Below are 23,736 nucleotides of genomic sequence, written 5' to 3'. Positions count from 1 at the left end.
CCCGGGGTCATCTGACTGCAGACCAGCACCAGCGTCGGTGACACCAGCACCACCATCGCCGCCACCGTTATGTCACTCCCTGCGAATCGTCAAAGCACCGGATCGACTGAACCTCTGACGGGCACCGGACCGTCAAAATGGACATTTCTTTTCCTTCCCCACTCATTTTATAAGACACTGTACATAATTTGCAATATTGTATATAGTTCCACACCACCCCCACCAGACTCATTTTTAACAGGGGGTGAATGTGGTGAAGGTAGGACCTGTACTACAGGTTTGCCGGTAGCCCCTGCCGGCTGGCTCCGCCCACTAGGAGCTGTATGAATATGTGTGCCCTCCTTTTATCTGCCATTTCGCCAGCTGCAGTAGGAGGACACGCATCTGACTGCAATAAAGCCACAGTTGTACCAATCTGAGTCTTTGTGCAATTGATCGTGCATCAAGCTCCCAGGTTCGATTCCCAACTTGGGTCACTGTCTGTGCGGAGTCTGCACATTCTTCCTGTGTCTGCGTGGGTTTCCTCCGGGTGCTCCGGTTTCCTCCCACAAGTCCCGAAAGATGTGCTGTTAGGTAATTTGGACATTCTAAATTCTCCCTCTGTGAAAACTGAACAGGCGCCGAATGTGGCGACTAGGGGATTTTCATAGTAACTTCATTGCGGTGTTAATGTAAGCCTACTTGTGACAATGAAGATTATTATTAAAAAATCATTACACTATCCTTCAAGCCAACTTCTCTAAAATTCTACTGTTCCCATTTTGTCTGCACTCATTTCTGCAAATCCGTCATTCCCTTCCCCACAAATCTACATTGGGTCTCCATCTCCCAGCTGTGTGGGGTTATAAAGGAAAGGTTATGTGGCCATAATTCTATTGCCCCTTCGATGAAATGCAGTTTGAGATAATGAGCGAATGCTCAACATTGCACTGACACACGGCCAATTGAACAAATTTCCTTTTAAATGCTATAAGCTTCAAAATTTTGTAACACCTCATTTAAAATGTTCAGACTTTGTCATCAGAAGGAAATCAGAATGAATGCACATTCTTGCAGCTCAAGTCAAAAAAAAATGAGGGTGGAATGGTAAAATCTGCGATCCACTTACTATGAATAAATGTTGTGCAGTCAATCTCCACAGAATATGTCTTTAGAAATATAATGAGGCAATTATTACACTGGGTAACATCTTGCATGTAAATGCCAACTCCACTATAAAGCAGTGCCAAGAGTAGAGAGCTAATAGGCCGATACTGTATCATAGACCTCTGAACGAAACAGAAGAGCATTCTCCAATGTAGGCATTGATTTGATAGGAAAAACATTTCAATTTAATTGAACCAATTTTAATTGTGACTGCTTAATTATATCATAATACTGTGTGACTTGTTGTGTTCATAAATGGGCCAGAAGTAAATGTGGGACAAAAATCCTGCAAATGAGTAAATGTGTTGGAAAGGTTCCCAGAATGTAGTTGGAGCTTGTTGGTGTTGGTGGCAGCAAAAAGTGTAGCTCACTCACTGATCAAGGTGTCCCACATATCAGACTCATAAGCCACAATAGTCCTGCCTGGGGGTCATTTTTAATGATTTACTGAAAATATTGTTTATTCATCGCAGGTTGCAGTTGAGGAAACATGAAATACAATTGAAAGGGTAAAGACTTGAAAAGGAAAAGGATTGCTGGGTCAAGGGGGAAAGAGCAAGGGAGCAGGGGAGTGGGATCAATTGGATGATTCTTTTAGAGCCAGCATAAGCACAATGATCTCCTTCTGTGCTGCAAGATTAAATGAAGCAGAACTGCAACGTAACACAAATTCCCCCGTATATTCATGGCCTAGGAGATTGTAACAGCAAGATACAATAGCAGCAGTATTAAACACCACTCTATTGGAGACAAGAGGAGCACATTGACCCTTGAAAGCATATAGGAACCTTTGACAGCCAATTCCAAAATATATCAACCTCCAAATTTATTCAGAGAAAGAGGGCACACAGTCAGCAGCAAATGACTCGGCATCAATTCCCATTTTGTATCTTTGGTGATGCAACATAATATATTCCCAGTGCAAAGGTTGATCCTCAGTTCTTTGATAAGGACTTTAAACAAAAAAATCGATTCTGAACTCCATTAATTGGTAAAGAGTTTGGGCAGCGCGGTGGCGCAGTGGTTAGCACTGCTGTCTCACGTCGCCGAGAACTCGGGTTCGATCCCAGCCCCGGGTCACTTGTCTGTGTGGAGTTTGCACATTCTCCCAGTGTCTGTGTGGGTCTCACACCCACAACCCAAAAGATGTGCAGGGTAGGTGGATTGGTCATGCTAAAAATTGCCCCCTTAATAAAAATAAATAAAACATTTTAAAAACTGGTTAAGAGTTGCACGTTTCCCAAGCAAAAAATAAAATGAGTGAGATAAAATGTGTGCAATTGTTTTTCTGTGTTAAAGTTAAATGTGCAAACCTCCATTGTTATCATGAATACGCTGTCTAAACTGAATCAATGGTGGCATCAGTTTAGAGAGTGCTCTCATAACATTGGTCATTGCACAGCAAACATTTGGGACGGTCATTCTTCACATTCAGGAATAGGGATTTTAAAAGAAAACCAAAAATGGATTAAATTTGCTTTAATTGAGGCGTTCTATGCCTAATTTCAGCACTTTGGGAAAATAGCTTGCTGGAGTCCTTCAGTCAGGAGTGAAATAACCAAACAGTTAGCTCATCAATCGAGGAGGTTAACTAAGTCCATATCTGACCTTCCTCTCTCTTGACCAATTCCCATCTCTTGAAATACAGAAAACACCATTCCAATTTCAACTTTGGCTTTTGCCATACCTTGTAAACTGAGGTTGTCTGGATCGTTCAGGTTGTCAAAGAGTGGTGCATAGTCTCCATTGAATTCGGAATAACCACCCATCTCATCACCTCGAACAGAGCCAACAGAAGAGGATGAATGCAGAGATGACTGCGATTGGTTTAGCCTCGTGCAGGTGACCAAATTGCTCACGTTCACTTTCAGATGGTTTGTACCTTCTTTTGGAGAGGTGTCTTTGTGGCGACCATTTTTATTGTTCGTTTGTGGTGTCTGCAAGGCGTCCTTCCCTGAATCTTTGTCATCTTCAAGGAATGAAAAACAAACATTGTACGTTTGAGATATTTCAAATACTTCCACATACTGTGTAGCTTTACGAACATTTCATCTGGCTTTTGCAACTTTCACTGTCTTTTTGTGGGGGGGGGGGGGGGGGGGGGACTGGTAGACATCAGGTGGAAGTATTTTTAGGTTGTAATTTATAAACTACAAGCATGCTGCATTGCACACAGTAGTATCCTACAGACAGCATTAAGGTAATTTGCTAGCTAACTCTTTTTAAAGTGATGGATAAATGTTGGACATGACACCAAGCTGACAGCCCTGCTCTTCAATCCTGCTCCACAGGAGGGACACACAGGAGTTTGGTTTCATCTAAAGGGCAGGATGACTGAAAGTGCAATACTCCCTCGATACCGCACTCAGGTTTCAGCCAAGATTATGCAGTCACGTTTTGGGGTTTGAACCCACCACTTTGTGGCTCAGAGATGAGCACGGTACTACTGAGCCAAGTCTGAGACCAAATATGTTCATTATTTGTGGACGCAACACCCTTCTGAATCCTCTTACAATAACGCTGTTTGCAGATGTAGTACTGAGCCACAAAGTTCAGGTTTAATTTACATCTAAGCTGAGATAGTTGATCACATATAGAATTCTGTGCTTTAGCGGTTTCAGGCTTGGGAAGGAAGAATTAGCCAGAGTTTTCTTTCCTGATTGTTTTTAATTGCACATTTGTATAAGTCGGGCTGGGGCAACTTTCAGCTCTACTGGAATGACTCTCATATTAAACCACCCTCTGAGACTAATGCTTCAACAGATAACTATGGGCAAACAGCACCTGTGTCATCAGACCCCAGGTTGATTGAGTGGTTTGCAAGAGGAGAGATGTACTTGGGGGAATAAAGGAAAATGAATGTTGGTCTAATACTGCTCATTAGGTCAAGAATTGGATTGCTCCACAATTAAACCTGAACTTTGTGGCTCAGTACTACATCTCTGCAAAGCCTCCTGGAATCACTATTTTCTGCATTAAAAGTACTCTTGCTGGTTAAGACCATAAGACATAGGAGCAGAATTAGGCCACTTGGCCCATCGAGTCTGCTCCGCCATTCAACCATGACTGATATTTTCTCATCCCCATTTTCCTGCCTTCTCCCCATAACCCGTGATCCCCTTATTAATCAAGAACCTATCTATCTCTCTATTAAAGACACTCAGTGATTTGGCCTCCACCGCCTTCTGCGGTAAAGAGTTCCACAGATTCACCACCCTCTGGCTGAAGAAATTCCTCCTCATCTCTGTTTTAAAGGATCGTCCCTTTAGTCTGAGATGGTGTCCTCTGGTTCTAGGTTTTCCTACAAGTGGAAACATCCTCTCCACGTCCACTCTATCCAGGCCTCACAATATCCTGTAAGTTTCAATAAGATCCCCTCTCATCCCCTCTGGTTGTTGTTGCAGATTGAATTCAGAAACCATTTTGGTGACTCACACATTTTTCTTTGTTTAAATGACAGTGTGTGACTGTTATTAAACGATCGAGATTAAATGTAGTAATGGACACTAAAAGATGCCTCACAGTAATTCTTTCATATTTACCTATGTCACTGTTCTCCAATGACTGATCTTCTTCAGAAACCTTCAGAAAAACCTCCTCCAGTGTGGTGTCCATCAAACCAAAACTAGTCAAATTCAGGTCCTCCAGGTTCAGATCCAGGGCCTATCAGGGAAAACCATTATTTCAGTTCACTCAGCCATCTAGTTCAGCTGTTGAGATGCAAGAGGTAACTTCCCCTTGGAGCTCTCAGAGAAATCCATTGTTTGTATCAGAATGTGTAAACAATGTGTCGTTGTTGAATGGTCTACCTCTCCTCTCCCACATGCTACTCCACTAGAGTACATCCATGTTAGAAATGCAAGGGATGCAGGACAATTGGATTAGAACCATGGAATTCCCACGGTGCAGAAGGAGGCCATTCAGCCCATCGAGAGTGCACTGACCCTCTGAGAGTGCCCTACCTAGGCCCACTCTCCCAGCCTATCTCTGTAACCCCATAACCCCACCTAACCTGCACATCTTAGACACTAAGGGGCAATTAAGCATGGCCAGTCCACCTAACTGGCACATTTTTGGACGTGGAAGGAAACCAGAGCATCAGGAGAGAACCCATGCAGGCATGGAGAGAAAGTGCAAACTCCACGCAGACAGTGACCCAGGGCCGGAATTGAACCCGGGTCCCTAGCACTACGAGTGCTAACCACTGTGCCACCCTGCTGCCCAGTTCAATTAAATTTCCCTTCCAGTCTTATTGATCCTTGATTTAGTATGTGACCATCTTGCATTCTGATATTACTGTGCTGTTATGTGACTCAAGCTTTTATTGGTCAAAATGAGGTTCAAAGCTAAAAGATGGAGAGTATATCAATACTTTCCCAGAGTTACTACAATGGACAACTAAAAACCACAGCCCCTTTAACAGCGCACAACATCAAACAGGGACTATTTCAATTGCAAATTACAGTAAACAGAGTCTATTTAAGCACCACTCAACAGCAAGCAGAATATATTTAAGTACTGATGATAAAAAAAGTTTATTTAAACAGTACACTAAGGCAAACATTATCTTTGATATAGTGCACCAGAGGAAACTACTTGCTCAAATGTGTCGCGGTTATGCTAATGAGTGACGAGTAATCCAGTGGCCTGGACTAGTGAACTGTAGATTTGAGTTCAAATTCCACCATGGCAGCTGAGGGATTTCAAATTCAACTAATTTAATATATCTGGGGGGGGGAGGGGGGGGGGGGGGAGCTAGTGTCAGCAATTGTGACCTTTAAACTATCAGATTGCTCAACCAAGCCTACCTTCTTCACTAATGTCCTTTAGGGAAGGAAACCTATCATTTGTACCAGGTGCGACCTACATGTGACAGCACACTACAGCAATGTGGTTGATTCTTAGCTGTCCTCTGAACTGACCTAGCAAGACACTCACTTGTAGTCACCATTGAAGTGTTGGCTAGTGTAGACTTGAGAGATGAACAGACACTTCCAACACTGATGAAGGTTCAACTCAATTTTATTAAATACTTCTAACTAACTAACACACGATGACTGTGGGTCTAAATGATGCTAACTTAAACTAGAGACCTAAGCCTTGTCCGAACCAGTTGATTCTCTCAGCACGTGGTGTGAGTCTGTGCTGGGCTGGATGAGTTCTTGTTACACTGAGAGGCAGCACCCAGAATGAGCAGGAACCGTGGTGCCCTCTGCCTTTATAGTGTGTGTATTCTAACTGGTGATTGGCTGCGGTGTTTGTACATGTTGATTGGTCCCTGTGTGAGTCCATCAGTGTGTGTCTGTACCATGATATACTGGTGTATATTATGACAACCATCTCCTTTTCAATAGCAACTAATGATGTGTGATAAACGCTGATCTCACCCCAGCACTCCATTCCGGCAATGGATTTTTAAAATAATGTCACCTCCTGGGAGAAGGGGGAGAAACCACTGTTGTATACATGTCACACATGAGGTGTAATACGGTAAGGCACCTGTACTACAGGTACGGGGGGGTAGATCCCTGCCTGCTTGCTCCGCCCAGTAGGCAGAGTATAAATGTGTGTGCTCACCGAGCTGCAGCCATTTCGGCAGCAGCTGCGGGAGGCTACACATCTCTGCTTAATAAAGCCTCGATTACACTCGATTCTCGTCTCGTCGTAATTGATAGTGCATCAATTTATTAAGCAGAGATTTTACAACGATGGATCTCCGCATCAAGCCGGATCGCCTGCAGCTGCACCCTCAAGCAGACAACGCCAAGTCGGCCTTCGCACATTGGCTAGCTTGCTTTGAAGCCTACATCGGATCTGCGACAGAACCACCCTCAAAGGCACAGAAGCTCCAGATCCTGCATACGCGGCTGAGCTCTGATATCTTTCCCCTCATCCGGGAGGCGCCTACCTACGCTGAGGCCATGGTGCTACTTAAAGCGAACTACACTCAGCAGACCAACAAAATCTACGCCAGGCCCCTCCTGTCCACACGGCATCAACTCCTCGGTGAGTCTGTGGAAGATTTCTGGCGTGCCCTGCACGCCCTGGCGAGGGACTGCGATTGCCAGGCCGTTTCGGCCGTTGAACATTCCAAACTCCTAATTAGGGATATAGAACATAGAACAGTACAGCACAGAACAGGCCCTTCGGCCCTCGATGTTGTGCCGAGCAATGATCACCCTACTCAAACCCACGTATCCACCCTATACTCGTAACCCAACAACCCCCCCTTAACCTTACTTTTTAAGGACACTACGGGCAATTTAGCATGGCCAATCCACCTAACCCGCACATCTTTGGACTGTGGGAGGAAACCGGAGCACCCGGAGGAAACCCACGCACACACGGGATACTTTCGTTACGGGCATAGGGTCGGCGTACTCTTAGAAGGGGCTACCCTCGACCTCACGGCGACCAAGAAACTCGCGATCTCACTAACGGTCGCCTCCCGTAATGTACAAGTGTACACCCCCGACTGCACGACGTCCCCCTCCTGGACATCGTGGACCCCACCAGCGACCGCCCCCAGCCAACCCCAAGCCTGCGCCGCGCGGCAGCCAGCCAACCCCGGGGGACCCAAGTGCTACTTCTGTAGACAGACAAAGCCCCCCCGGCAGTGTTGCCCGGCGCGGAGCGCACTCTGCAAGGCCTGCGGGAAGAAAGGACATTTCGCTGTTGTGTGCCACGCCCCCTCGATCGCCGCTGTAAACAGGCCCTTTATTCCTGCACCCCCCACGTGCAACCCGTGGGTGCCGCCATTTTCGCCCCCGCAACCCAAGTGCGGGCCGTGGGCGTCGCCATCTTCAGCGCCTCAGACCACGTGTGGCCCATGGGCGCCGCCATCTTCCGCGCCTCAGACCACGTGCGGCCCATGGGCACCGCCATCTTCCCCACCTCAGGACCCCTGCTCGTGGGCACCTCATCGGGCTGCTCATCGCCTGCAACCGCTGCCGACCAGCCAGGGGCCTTCCAACACCAGCCACACCTCGCCTCCATCACGATCGAACAATCCCGACCATACAACGCGCAACCGCGTCGACGACAGTAAAGGTCGATGGGTACAATACATCATGCCTTCTTGACTCTGTGCACAGAGAGCTCCATCTACCCCGATACGGTAAGGCGCTGCTCCCTCACGGTACACCCCATTAACCAGGGAATTTCCCTGGCCTCCGGATCTCACTCTGTGGCGATTCGGGGCTACTGCACTGCAGGCCTCACGGTAGCATGGTGGTTAGCATCAATGCTTCACAGCTCCAGGGTCCCAGGTTCGAGTCCCGGCTGGGTCACTGTCTGTGTGGAGTCTGCACGTCCTCCCCGTGTGTGCGTGGGTTTCCTCCGGGTGCTCCGGTTTCCTCCCACAGTCCAAAGATGTGCGGGTTAGGTGGATTGGCCACGCTAAATTGCCCGTAGTGAAAGGTTAATGGGGGGATTGTCGGGTATACGGGTTACGTGGGTTTAAGTAGGGTGATCATTGCTCGGCACAACATCGAGGGCCGAAGGGCCTGTTCTGTGCTGTACTGTTCTATGGCACTCTCACCAACCAGCGACTTCCGGCTCTACGTCCTCCCCAAACTCTGCGCTGCCTTGCTACTCGTCCTGGACTTCCAGTGAAACCACCAAAGTCTAACCCTGAAATTCGGCGGACCTCTACCACCCCTTACTGTCTGCGGTCTCACGACCCTTAAGGTCAACCCGCCTTCTGTTTGCAAACCTCACCCCGGATTGCAAACCCGTCGCCACCAGGAGCAGACGGTACAGTGCCCAGGACAGGACCTTCATCAGGTCTGAGTTCCGGCGGCTGCTACGGGAAGGCATTATCGAGGCCAGCAACAGCTCCTGGATAGCCCAAGTGGTAGTTGTGAAAACTGGGGAGAAAAACAGGATGGTCGTTGACTACAGTCAGACCATCAATCAGTACACGCAGCTTGATGCCTACCCCCTCTCACGCATATATGATATGGTCAATCATATTGCACAGTACCAGGTCTTCTCGACAGTGGACCTGAAATCTGCCGACCACCAGCTACCCATTCGCAAGGCGGACCGCCTGTACACTGCGTTTGAAGCGGACGGCTGCCTTTACCACTTCCTCAGGGTTCCCTTCAGCCTCACTAACGGGGCCTCGGTCTTCCAACGGGAGATGGACCGAATGGTTGACCGGTACGGACTGCGGGCCACCTTCCCGTACCTGGATAACTTCACCATCTGCGGCCACGACCAGCAGGACCACGACACTAACCTTTCCAAATTCCTCCAGACTGCCAAACTCCTCAACCCAACGGACAACAAGGAGAAGTGCGTGTTCAGCACCAACCGCTTAGCCATCCTCGGCTATGTGGTGCAAAATGGAGTTCTAGGGCCCGACCTCGATCGCATGCGCCCCCTCATGGAACTCCCTCTCCCCCACTGCCTCAAACGATGCCTGGGGTTCTTCTCATACTACGCCCAGTAGTTCCCTAACTATGCGGACAAGGCCCACCCACTCATTCACTCCACCGTTTTCCCACTGACGGGTGAGGCTCACCAGGCCTTCAACCGTATCAAGGCTGACATCGCCAAGGCCGTGATGCACGGAGTCGACGAGACGCTCCCCTTCCATGTTGGGAGCAATGCATTAGATGTCGCTCTGGCCGCCACACTCAACAAGGCAGGCACGCCAGTGGCATCCTTTTCACGCACCCTCCATGCCTCCGAAATCCGTCGAGAAGGAAGCCTAAGCCATTGTAGAAGCTGTGCGGCATTGGAGGCATTACCTGACCGGCAGGAGATTCACTCTCCTCACTGACCAATGGTCGGTTGCCTTCATGTTCAACAACACACAGCGGAGCAAGATCAAAAATGGTAAAATCTTGAGGTGGAGGATCGAGCTCTGCACCTACAATTACGAGATTTTGTATCGCCCCGGTAAGCTCAATGAGCCCCCCCGATGCCCTATCCTGAGGTACATGTGCCAGCGCGCAAGCAGACCGTCTCCGGACCCTACACGACGCTCTCTATCACCCAGGGGTCACCCAGTTCTTTCACTTCATAAAGGCCCACAATCTCCCCATCTCCATTCAGGAGGTCAGGGCTATCACTAGAGACTGCCAGGTCTGCGCGGTGCAAACCACACTTCTACAGGCCAGACCCAGCGCACATAATGAAGGCCTCCCGCCCCTTTGAAGGCCTCAGCGTGGATTTCAAAGGGACCCTCCCCTCCACCGACCGAAACATGTATTTCCTTAACGTGGTAAACGAATACTCCAGATTCCCCTTTGTCATCCCATGCCCCGATATGACATCTGCCACCGTCACCAAAGCACTCAACAACATCTTCGCTCTTCGGTTTCCCCACCTACATCCACAGCGACCGGTGATCTCATTTATGAGTGATGAGCTGTGCCAGTACCTGCTCAGCAAGGGCATCACTTTGATCAGGACGACCAGCTACAACGCCCGGGGAAACGGGCAGGTGGAGCGGGAGAATGGAACGGTCTGGAAGGCCGTCCAGCTGGCCCTACGGTCCAAGAATCTCCCGTCTCCCGCTGGCAGGAGGTCCTCCCCGACGCCCTTCACTCCATTCAGTCGCTACTTTGCACTGCGACTAATGCAACCCCCCCATGAACATCTCTTTGACTTCCCTAGGAAGTCCACCTTCGGGGTTTTGGTCCCAACGTGGCTGGCAGCTCCAAGACCTGTCTACGTCTGCAAGCACGTGCGACTTCACAAGGCGGACCCATTGGTCGAGAGGGTATAGCTACTCCATGCAAACCCGCAGTACGCCTACGTGGTGTACCCCGACGGCTGTCAAAACACTGTCTCCCTCAGGGACCTGGCACCAGCTGGGTGCCCAATCCCCCCCCCCCCCCACCTGCCCCAGCACCACCCTTCCTCCCCCCAGCGCACCTCACCACAGCCCCAGCTCCAGGATGACCCGTCCTCCCCTTGGCCCCGCCCGGGGATGAAGATGAGGTCTACACGCTCCCGGAGTCACCGGCGACCGAACCGATACCCGCATCACCACCAGGATTGCGGCGCTCACAAAGGAGGATGAAGGCACCCGATCGTTTTAATTTGTGAACTTTCCCCAAAATGTTAACCTATGCATGTAAATAGTCTTCCACCACCCCCTCTGGACTCTTTTTTAACAGGGGATGAATGTAGTCGTCACCACTGTTGTATATATATCACATATGAGGTGTAATACGGTAAGGCTCCTGTACTACAGGTACGGGGGTAGATCCCTGCCTGCTGGCTCCGCCCAGTAGGTGGAGTATAAATGTGTGGGCTCACCGAGCTGCAGCCATTTCGGCAGCAGCTGCAGGAGGCTACACATCTCTCCTTAATAAAGCCTCGATTACTCTCTACTCTCATCTCGTCATAATTGATAGTGCATCACCCTGAGACAATAAAAGACAAATAACCTGGAAAACATCCCCCCACCTAATGCAATAAGTGTCAGCTCTGGAGACAACATTGACCAAGCGTCGACTATGAAGACAGCCCAACCTCTAATCATTCTGTTATCATTACAGGGTTAGGGTATACGAGGAGGCAACATCACCTGGAAAAGTCTCTCAAAGCATCCTTTCTTCACAGCTTCTGATGGCAGAATGTAAGATATCTCTGTGTTGGTGTCCGAGATCAGTATGGTGGACACAACATACTTTTTAATAAACTGGCTGACCTTGGTCTCCAAGCAGGAAGAGTGTGATGAAGGGCTGAGATCTTGGCCTGAATCTAAAAAATACAAAGTGGAAAAAATATTCAATATAATTACTGAAGAAAAAGACATGCCGTTGAAGCTTTGCGTCTTGCACTCATGAGGACAGTTGCAAAAGTGCCAAATTTCAAAGGAAGCAACAATTTATACTGCTTGGGAGAAAGCTGCTGATTGGATATACAGAAGACCTCCTTCCCAATGGAGCAGGTGGACACGCATTGGCAGTGGTCGTCAAAGTGGCTGGTGCTGGAGGCCCCTGCCCCCTGCCCCTTAAATTACTGCCCCTCACTGAGATTGAATGCTCTCTTCTCCTGCAAAGAGAGAAAGCAGAGGGCTATCGATGCAAGTGATAGTATGTGCGGATAGCAGGGAAGGAGAACATTTGGGGAACAGTGGGAGTGGTGAGAGAACATTAGGCCAAGATGAATGTGAGCATGCTGTTCGGATGGGGGTGTGAGGTGCCAGGAGATGGAAATGAGTGGGGCTGCAAGATGTGTCATTTTGAGGAGTGGTGTGTCGGAGAATGCTGGGATAGTCACAGTATGATTTTTGGGGCCCGCCAAAATGCTATGCTAGTCAATTTAACCATCCTCCAAAGATCCTGGATCCTACTGCTGCACTGGTCTCCTTATTTGAGGAAGGATGTTGTGACGTTGGAGGCAGTTCAGAGGGGTTTTACCAGATTGATTCCGGCAATGAAAGGGTTGACATATGAGGAGAGATTGGGCTTATACTTGCTGGAGTTTAGAAGGATGAGGGGGGCTCAGTTCGAGGTATATAAAATACTAAATGGGATTGATAAAGTAAATGTCACCCAAATGTTCGCCTTCTGGGGCAAACAAGAACCAGAGATCACAGATATAGGTTGAGAGGTGGTAGATTTAGAAGTGAGATGAGGAGGAACAACTTCTCGCTGAGGGTGGTGAATTTCTGGAACTCGCTGCCCCATAGTGCAATGGAATCAGAGTCATTAAATAGTTTCAAGAGGGAGATAGATATACTTCTGATTTTTAAAAATGGGTTACAGGGATATGGGGATCAAATGGGGAGGTGGATTTGAGACCAGGAAGACATCAGCCATGATCTGATTGAATGGTGGAGTAGATTCGAAGAGCTGAATTGCCGACTTCTGCTCCTAATTCCAATGTTCCCATGACTCCATGTTGAAGGGACCACACTTGTGTTGCCGACTTCCTCAGCCACTTCCATTCATACCTGCTTAGTTGGTGAAGTTGTGTTCTACCTCTGATCCCGAGGAAAGTTCTTGCTGCAAGACCTCCAGCTAGGGCTGAGACACCCGGAGTAAATCCTTCCCAGTCTCCAAGATCTATGTCCAGTTGAGCCATTCTTTGTGATTCCTTAATCTAGAATTTCTTCCTATGACGATCCACCTTCCCTGATTGTTCGGGGAACCTTGAGGTTTGATGCTACTGTTGTAGCTCAGTTAAAGAACCTCAGGAAGGCCTGAGGGGCCTCACGGTAGCATGGTGGTTAGCATCAATGCTTCACAGCTCCAGCGTCCCTGGTTCGATTCCCGGCTGGGTCACTGTCTGTGTGGAGTCTGCACGTCCTCCCCGTGTGTGCGTGGGTTTCCTCCGGGTGCTCCGGTTTCCTCCCACAGTCCAAAGATGTGCGGGTTAGGTGGATTGGCCATGCTAAATTGCCCGTAGTGTAAGGTTAATGGGGGGATTGTTGGGTTATGGGTATACGGGTTACGTGGGTTTAAGTAGGGTGACCATTGTTCGGCACAACATTGAGGGCCGGAGGGCCTGTTCTGTGCTGTACTGTTCTATGTTCTATGTAAGGCCTGTTCCAGCTGTCAATGGCTTCCTGACCCACAACAGGGTCAGCCTTTTCAACAAGGAGTAAATTCAGAAAATTCAGCCGATTAACCCTTTTTCTGACTGCATAGATTTTGCCAACATGGTGGGTACGTCCAGCATTTTCTGTTTCTATTGCATAATAGTTGAAACCCTCTTGAAATTGTTCCTGCTGCAGTGTCAACTTTTATAAAGCCTGGCCTGATTTAGTTAAGAACTATGTCACTCCAGCTATTAGCAAAAGCTTGATCCATGAGGGAAAAGATTACCCGGCTTGTGCAATACAGCTTTTGTACAACACTATTAATTTATCTCAAATTGCGCCCAACATTCCCACCAGCAATGAATGACCAATGGCATTGTTATTTCACAAGCCTGGAAAGGCCAAAAATTATCATTGTATTGTTGGATGTTTCACAATATGAAAATGTCACACCTTCACTGTCAACTCGTCACTGAAGCCCTAATCACAGCACTGCGCAACAGGCTGCACTCCAATCAGGCCCCAAGGGTATGGGCTTGGCAGCGTTCGCCGATAAACACTGGCCGGGATCCAATTGCCAATGCTGCGCCATGAAAGTTAGCTTGGCGCGGCGCAGTGTAGCCGATAAAAGCCTCGTGAGATCTAACTTTTTGGCAAATTTGCACATTAGAGCGAGACAGCTAGTCTCACTTTAATGGGCAGATTCCTGAGGTTTTGGGACCTCTCCTTCGCCACGGAGACCTCGGGCAAGTGCCCTTTGGTATTTGTCTCCACAAACGGGCACCAGACGGAATGTCACTTTGTGGGTGTCTCCCAGGGGATTGGAGAGGTGGTGCCAGACTGGCACCCTGGTAGTGCTACCTGGGTGCCAGCCTGGCACTGCCAAGGTACCCAGGTAGCACTGCTAGCTGGCAGGGGCACTGCCAAGGTGATAAGCTGGCATTTTTTGTGCACGGGCAATCGGGCCAGGGTGCCCTATGTGGGTGTTGGGAGGGTGCGGGGGGCCCGGGGATCCTCCCCATAGTGCGTTCATGCTGGGGCAGGGTCGGGGGTCGCTTCGGGGGCCATTTAAAAATGGTGTCCCGATCTCTCACTACACTCGGGAGTTCCGGCAAGTGGAGTTCCTCGGTGTACAAAATGGGACTACGTGCGGCCTCAGCTGTGTGTTCCCCGCTGTGGCCCCTGAAGTCATGGGCTTCTCAGCACTGCGAGCATTGGGAAACACATGGCTAGATGTGCTCGCTATGGGACTTTGTCCCAATTGGTTGAATTGCGCCCACTAATTTGATTGGACCACCAATCAGTGACACAAAATCGCTGCCTATTGTGCGAGGACGTCAGTTACTAACCTGGGCTAGTCTGAGATTCAGGTTGCTTCTTCACCACTGTCAGCTTGTAGCCATCTCCATAAGTGCTTTTGAGGAACAGAGGCGACCCGCAGCACTTTAATTTCCCGTGTGAGATTATTGCAATGCGGTCCCCCAGAAGATCAGCTTCATCCATGTAATGTGTGGACAGGAGGATTGTCCGGCCTGCAATTAATTGAAAATATCAATTTACACCAGTGCTTGATGTTCAAACAACGAGCGATGCACTATGACTTCTTTTGAAAATCAACTCACATTGTAAACACGTCAACTTCAATACCCTTGTGTAATTTTTGAAATTATCTCAATACTTTATTGATTTTACTGATGATCTAGTGACTTTAAATGTATAGCAGCCCGGAAGACAGGTATCCAGCATCCGGAATCTTCCACATCTACAGTGTAATTTAATCCAGCTGATGGGTGTCTTGGCTGGTGAACCAGCAAGAGCCCTATATTGCCTCATTTGGGGAACGCCGGCATCTCCACATCATTTGGGGAATGCACATAATAGTAGGAAGATGGTGGTGTTGGAGACATATGACTGAACCAGTAATCCAGAGGCCCAGCCTAATGCATGGAATGGTCAAATCCCACCACGGCGGCTGATGGATATTAAATTCAGTTCATGGACTCTGGATGATGCAGGCAGTCTCAGTAATGATCGCCATGAAATTATCATTGATTGTTGCAAAAACCCATCTGCTTCACTAATGTCCTCCAGGGAAGGGAATCTGCCATCCTTACCTGGTCTGCCCTACATGTGACTCCAGACTCACAACAATGTGGTTGACTTTTAACTGCCTGATTCAAGAGCAACTGAGGATGGACAACAAATGCTGGCCTTGCCAGTGATGTCCACATCCCATGAAGGAAAAAAGAACAAATATTAAGTCACAATCATGCACTTAAGTGGACAACAGTGGACTTTCCCTGGTTCCCTGGGATCAAGGACTCTGGAGACAGAAACCGCCCCCCTCCCCACCCCACTCAAGAGCTGCTGACCAATCAAAGGCTGACAGCTCACCAATGCAGGCAGTGCCACCGGGAAACCAGGGTGAGCACGGTACCCGGGTCACGAGGGGGTGGGGAAGGGGGCATCAGAAGGGTGGGATGTGGCTCTAAGTGCCACTGTTACAGATACAGTTTGCACGTATCCGTCACTTTATTGATCAGGTACACTAAGTGGAGGCATCCGGTATCACAATCGCTCATGTTGTCAGTAGACTTAGCTGGGCCCTGCATTATGCCCTTTGTTGTTGAAGGTGTCCTGATTGTGTTGGTTACTATTAAAACCAAGCCAGGAGTGGCAAAGTCTCCAGTACATTTTACAGACCCAAGCAGTCTGGTCACTACTGGCGGGCTGCTGTTCTTGCTGCTTCTTGTTCAGATCCAAATGCTCTCATTCATTACCGTGCAAGCAAAACACCCCGGATGTTGGAAATTTGAAATCAGGAAATGCTGGAAGTACTCAGTAGGTCATATGGCTTCTGTTAAGACAGAAACAAAGCTTACGCTTCAGGTTATCGATCTTTCATCGTAGACTTGAAACGTTAAATCTGTTTCTTTCTTCACAGATGCTGCCTGATCTGCTCAGCGTACCCAGCATTTTCTGCCTTTATACCAGTCTTCATTTGTGTGGATACCTCTGCTCAGCGATCAACTGGGAGATTTCCTGGTCTTGGCATTTCTTCATTGTTTCATTGGTGTCACTAACCTCGGCAATCATAGCGATCACATTTAGGTCACGAAGCTTTGATCATGGTGTGATCGTAATGCGAATTTTAACGGAAAGTCCATTAATTAGTTTTTAAAATGCGGAGAGTCGTAAAGGCTGCCGTGAAACTGGCCGTGTTTCACGGCAGCCTTCACGCCCGTTCCCGGGACCCGATTCTCCCCCCCCAATCGGGGCTAGGAGCGGGACCCCGGGAATCACGACGTCGCGGCCTTAACGACCGTCGTTAAGGCTGCGCACCAAGATGACGCACGGCCGGCTCCAACCCGCGCATGCGCGGGTGACGTCATCACGCCATTGACGGAACCCGCGCATGCGCGGTTCCGCATTTCTCCACCGCCGCCCGACAAGATGTGGCGGCTTCATCTTGTCAGGCGGCGGAGGGGAAATAGTGTGTCCCTTTTGGACGCAGGCCCGACGATCGGTGGGCACCGATCGCGGGCCTGTCCCCTCCCGAGCACAACGGTGGTGCTCTCGCCCCAAACGGGCATCCAGTGCCCGTTTTTACGACAGCAGCGAGCAGGTGTGTTTGCTGCCCTGAAAAAACGGGCGTAAAGGCGTGGCCGCGTGGCCCATCGGCCGCGGAGAATCGCCACTCGCTGTAAAAAACGGCGAGCGCCGATTCGTGATGTGAGTCGGGTGGGGGGGGGGGGGGGGGGGTTGAGAATAGTGGGAGGGCAGATGTTGCAGATACAGTTTGCACGTATCCGTCACTTTATTGATCAGGTACACTAAGTGGAGGCATCCGGTATCACTATCGCTCATGTTGTCAGTAGACTTAGCTGGGACCTGCATTATGCCCTTTGTTGTTGAAGGTGTCCTGATTGTGTTGGTTACTATTAAAACCAAGCCAGGAGTGGCAAAGTCTCCAGTACATTTTACAGACTCAAGCAGTCTGGTCACTACTAGCGGGCTGCTGTTCTTGCTGCTTCTTGTTCAGATCCAAATGCTCTCATTCATTACCGCGCAAGCAAAATACCCCGGATGTTGGAAATTTGAAATCAGGAAATGCTGGAAGTACTCAGTAGGTCATATGGCTTCTGTTAAGACAGAAACAAAGCTTACGCTTCAGGTTATCGATCTTTCATCGTAGACTTGAAACGTTAAATCTGTTTAACGGATCTGTTTAAAGGGGGGGGTGGTTGAGAATAGTGGGAGGGCGTAAAAAATGCCGGGAGGCCCTCCCGCTATTCTCCCAACCGGCATGGGGGGCGGAGAATCGCGCCCAATATTTTTATTCTCCTCCTTTTTCATATTTTCTCCCAAATTTACACCCACCAACAATAAACAATAATCAGTAACAAATATGTCAATCCCCAGATCAATAACAACGATCCCATCCTCCCACCAAACCCTAAACATTAGCCCGCATGTTCACATAAACAAATGACAAAAAGGTAATAGTTGCTATTAACACCCACAGCACCCCCTCTCCCCAACCCTCCCACCCACAAGCCCCAACTAATGTTCGATCTTATCCAGTTCTTGAAAGTGCATAATGAATAATGCCCATGAATTGTAGAACCCCTCCGTCCTTTCCCTCAGTTCAAACTTAACCTCTCAAGTGTTACGAATTCCAGCAGGTCCCCCGCCACGCCAGGGCACAGGATGGAGAGGTTGCTCTCCAACCCATCAGGATCCGCCTTTGGGCGATCAGCGAGGCGAAGGCTACAACATCTGCCTCCGCACCTGTTTCTAAACCTGGCTGGTCCGACACCCCGAATATGGCCTCCCGAGGGCCCCGGTCCATTTTCACGTGCACCACTTCAGAAATTACCCTAAAAACCTCCTTCCAGTAATCCTCCAGCTTTGGACAGGACGAAAACATATGAACGTGATAAGTGGGCCCCACTCCCCGCAACGTCCACACATCTTCTACTCCTTTAAAGAATCGGCTCATCCTCGCCCTCATGAGGTGCGCTCTGTATATCACCTTCAGCTGTATCAGCCCCAACCTCGCAAACGAGGTGGAGGTGTTCACTCTCCGGAGCACCTCACACAAGAACCCCTCCTCCAATACCTCTCCCAACTATTCCTTCCACTTTGCTTTGATCCCTTCCAGTGGTGCCTTCTCCTCTTCCAAAATAGCTTTGTAAACCACCGACACTACCCCCTTCTCCAGTCCGCATGTCATCAGCATCTCCTCCTATTGAACGTGGTTATGGCACCGGCGGAGGGGAAGGAAACAGAGGTGGTTGTGGCATTGGACACTGAGAAGGCGTTTGAGAACTCCCCCTGTCGTCAGCTCCACCGGGAAGCTCTGAATCTCCTTTCTGGCAAAATCTCGAACTTGCATGTATCTAAACATTTCACCCTTCTCCAGCCTATACTTCGCCTCCAGCTCCTTCAATCCTGCAAACCGACCCCTAAGAAACAAATCTTTTAGTGTCTTAATCCCCTTTTCCTCGCATTTCTGAAAATTTCCATCCCACTTCCCTGGCTCAAATCTGTGGTTCCCCCAAATCGGCATTTCCCTTGACCCTGCCCCCAACCCGAAGTGTTGGCAAAACTGTCTCCAAATTCTCAATGAAGCTATTATTACCGGACTCCCCGAGTATTTCCCCAGGGCCATCGGGAACGGCGCTGTTGCTAGTGCTTTCAATCCCGACCCCCTGCACAAACTCTCCTCCATTCTGACCCACTGGGAATCAACCCCTCTGATCCAGCTCCGCACCTTCTCCACATTTGCCGCCAGTAGTAATACATCAGGTTCGGAAGACCCAAACCCCCTGCCTGCCTTCCCCTCTGTAGCAGCATCTTTCTAACTCTGGCACCTTCCCTCCCCATATGAACGAAGTAATCATTCCCTCAATCTCTTTGAAAAAAGCCTTTGGCAGGAAAATCGTCAGGCATTGAAAAATAAACAGAAATCGCGGCAACACGTTCATTTTAACCGCCTATACCCGAACCGCCAGTGACAGAGGGAGACCATCCCACCTTGCCAGATCAGCTTTCGCTCTTCCCACCAAACTAGAAATGTTGTACCTGCGGAGCCGCATCCCCCCCCCCCCCCCCCCCCACTCCCGGGAAACCTGCACCTCTAGGTACCTCAAGTGAGTCCCTACACTATGGAATGGCAGCCCCCTCTCCCCTGCCCCCACCCCCGGCTGAGACACCACAAAATACTCACTCTTGTCTAGATTTAGTTTGTACCCTGAGAAAGACCCAAACACCCGAAGCAGCTCCAACATTCCCCCTATCGACACACGGTTCCGACACATATAACAGCAAGTCATTGGCATATCAGGACACCATATACTCTATTCCCCCCGCCCCGCACTATTCATTTCCATACCCCAGAACTTCTTAATGCGATGGCCAATGGCTCAATCGAGAGTGCAAACAGCAGGGTGGACATAGGACATCCCTGCCTAGTCCCACGGTGGAGACAAAAGTATCTTGAACTGATGTTATTTGTGCGGACACCCGCCCTCGGCTCCATATATAGTAGCTTTACCCAGTTCACAAATCTTGGTCCAATCTCAAACCACTCCAGAACTGCCATCACGTACCCCCATTCTACCCGGTCAAACACCTCCTCAGTGTCCAATGCCACAACCACCTCTGTTTCCTTCCCCTCCGCTGGTGCCATAACCACGTTCAATAGCCTTCTAACGTTTGAAAAGAGCTGTCTCCCTCTCACGAACCCAGTCTGATCTTCACCTATCACCTTTAGGAGGCAGTCCTCCTGCCTACCCGCCAGTACCTTCGCCAATACTTTTGCGTCTACATTCAAAAGTGATATGGGCCCATACGACCCACACTCCGTCGGGTCCTTATTTATTTAGCAACAGGTAAATCGATGCCTGCCCCAAAGTTTATGGCAACACCCCCTTCCCTATCACCTCTTCAAACATCCCCACCATCAGGGGTGCCAGCTTATCCTTGAATTTTTTATAATATTCCACCGGAAACCCATCCGGCCCTGCCACCTTCCCCGACTGCATCCTCCTAATCGCATCTTTTATCTCCTGCCCCACTATCACTCCTAATGTAGCCCTGTCCCCCTCCCCTAACCGCGGGTACTCCAATCCATCTAGAAATTCCTGCATCTCCCGGTCTCCCCCAGGTGGTTCTGACCTGTACAATCTCTCATACAATTCCTCAAAGACCTTGTTAATGAGATCCGGAGCCACCACCTACCTCCCTGCCTTGTCCCTCACCTGAACAATTTCCTTTACCGCTGCCTCCCTCCGGAGCTGACCAGACCTGCTAACATACATGCCTTATCTCCATGTTCGTAAACTGCACCCTTGCTCGCCTCAGTTGGCATACCGCCTTCCTGGTAGTTAGCCAGTCAAAGTTCGCCTGTAGTTCCTTCCTCTTTTCCAACTTTGCTGGGTCCCCATCTTCTGCATAACTCCTATCTACCTCCAACATCTCATCTATTACTCTCTGCCGCTCCAACCTCTCCCCTTTGTCCACCCTGGCCTTAAATGAGATCACCTCACCCCTCACCACCGCCTTTAGAGCCTCCCAGACAACTGCCTTCGACACCTCACCCGTACAGTTGAAACCTACATACTCCTCAATTTTGTCACAGAACTCTTGGTCCCCCCAAAGTCCCACACCTGAATTCCACCCCGGCCTCTGCGCTACCCCCTTCTCCAGTACCATATCCACCCAATGCAGAGCATGATCTGACACTGCAATTGCCGAGTATTCTGACCCCTTAACTCCAGCCAGCAAAGCCTGCCCCACCACGAAAAAGTCGATCTGCGAGTATACCTTATGGACTGCCGAGAAAAACGAGTACTCCCGTTCTCTCGGGTGCAGAAACCTCCAAGGTTCCACCCCTCCCATTTCCACCAATAGCCCAGTTATCGCCTTCGCACTCCCAAACCCCCTCCCGCCACCATGATGGGACCAGCGAGCGCGGCCATGACCTTTGGCTGGAAAGTCCATTAATTAATTCATTAAAGTGCTCATGCCAACTCTACACACTGCCTGCTTTCAGGGATAAACTGTTCAAGAGGTTCAATATTGGCAAATCAATAGCTGCATCAACAGTAATATACTGAAGACTGTATTAATATTGGTATATTGTGTGATGTACCAATATCAATATACTGAGGGGTGTATTAGTACACTGACTGTTGTATATTGTGTGATGTACCAATATCAATATACTGAGGGGTGTATTGGTACACTGACTGATGTATACTGTGTGATGTACCAATATCAATATACTGAGGGGTGTATTAGTACACTGACTGTTGTATATTGTGTGATGTACCAATATCAATATACTGAGGGGTGTATTGGTACACTGACTGATGTATACTGTGTGATGTACCAATATCAATACACTGAGGGGTGTATTGGTACACTGGGCAGCACGGTAGCATGGTGGTTAGCATAAATGCTTCACAGCTCCAGGGTCCCAGGTTCGGTTCCCGGCTGGGTCACTGTCTGTGTGGAGTCTGCACGTCCTCCCCCTGTGTGCGTGGGTTTCCTCCGGGTGCTCCAGTTTCCTCCCACAGTCCAAAGATGTGCGGGTTAGGTGGATTGGCCATGCTAAATTGCCCGTAGTGTCCTAGGAAGTAAGGTTAGGGGGGGGGGGGGGGGGGGGGGGTTGTTGGGTTACGGGTATAGGGTGGCTACGTGGGTTTGAGTAGGGTGATCATTGCTCGGCACAACATCGAGGGCCGAAGGGCCTGTTCTGTGCTGTACTGTTCTATGTTCTATGTATACTGTGTGATGTACCAATATCAATACACTGAGGGGCGTATTGGTACACTGACTGATGTATACTGTGTGATGTACCAATATCAATACACTGAGGGGTGTATTGGTACACTGACTGATGTATACTGTGTGATGTACCAATATCAATACACTGAGGGGCGTATTGGTACACTGACTGATGTATACTGTGTGATGTACCAATATCAATACACTGAGGGGCGTATTGGTACACTGACTGATGTATATTGTGTGATGTACCAATATCAATACACTGAGGGGCGTATTGGTACACTGACTGATGTATACTGTGTGATGTACCAATATCAATACACTGAGGGGTGTATTGGTACACTGACTGATGTATACTGTGTGATGTACCAATATCAATACACTGAGGGGTGTATTGGTACACTGACTGATGTATACTGTGTGATGTACCAATATCAATACACTGAGGGGCGTATTGGTACACTGACTGATGTACCTGCCTGATACCCTTATCCAATGTTTTGTTACCTCTAGATTCAATTATTCCAATGTTCTCCTGGCCAACCTTCTATCTTGCATCCTCCGTAAATCTGACTTCATCCAAAACGCTGCTGAATAAAGCTCGTGCTTGCTCCCTGTGCTTTCTAACTCTCACTGGCTCCTGGTCCAGCAATGTGTGGACTTTAAAATTATCGTCCTTGTTTTTAAATCCCTCCATGTCCTCAACCTTACAACCCTCTGAGATCTCTGTGCTCCTTCAAAACTGGCCTCTTGAGATTCCTGATTTTGACTGCCACACTATTGGCAGCTATACTTTCAGCTTCCCAGGTCCCAAGATTTAGAATTCTCTCTCCATCTCTATCCCTCTCTCTCCTCCATTAAGACCCTAGCTGTTGGCCATTTGTCCTAATATTGCCTTATATGGCTCAGCATTAAATTTGGTCTTATATTACTCTTGTAAAGCACATTGGGACATTTCATTATTAAAGGCTCTATATAAATGCAAGTTACTGTTGTCATGCTAACAGCATTATACTGAGGCAATAACCAACATTGATGTCAGGTTTGATATTGTGGTCCTCAAAAACAGGAAAAGAGCATTTGACGTCTGTAATGATCTGGAGAATATCATTTGTGTATATAACATAATAACCAAACTGTACAGGAACATTAGGGCCTGCATGCATAAATTACAATGCTAGCATCCGACTATAGGTGGCTTGGCAACAGGAGAAGGTCACTGGAAGACACCCACATGGGATATATTCTATCATTCAACCACAGGTGGCGTGGCGACTGGAGAT

General features: G+C 48.8%; 1 protein-coding gene across 3 annotated transcripts in view; it reads right to left on the bottom strand.

Annotated features, from left to right (window-relative positions):
* Window positions 1-23,736, bottom strand: part of abca2 (ATP-binding cassette, sub-family A (ABC1), member 2) — a 577,021-nt gene that overhangs the window by 120,100 nt on the left and 433,185 nt on the right. For all 3 annotated transcript variants that reach the window (XM_038782183.1, XM_038782184.1, XM_038782185.1), the window contains 4 exons: window positions 15,004-15,186; window positions 11,693-11,868; window positions 4,689-4,809; window positions 2,834-3,115 (listed from right to left, as the gene is read on the bottom strand). In XM_038782183.1, coding sequence (XP_038638111.1) covers window positions 2,834-3,115; window positions 4,689-4,809; window positions 11,693-11,868; window positions 15,004-15,186 — 762 coding nt within the window. The remainder of the gene's footprint in view (window positions 1-2,833; window positions 3,116-4,688; window positions 4,810-11,692; window positions 11,869-15,003; window positions 15,187-23,736) is intronic.

This window comes from Scyliorhinus canicula, chromosome 21 (genome assembly GCF_902713615.1).
Source record: "Scyliorhinus canicula chromosome 21, sScyCan1.1, whole genome shotgun sequence".
Taxonomy (NCBI): Eukaryota; Metazoa; Chordata; class Chondrichthyes; order Carcharhiniformes; family Scyliorhinidae; genus Scyliorhinus; species Scyliorhinus canicula.
The sequence above is the reverse complement of the archived record's forward strand: the minus strand, read 5'-3'. Positions and strand labels throughout refer to the sequence as shown.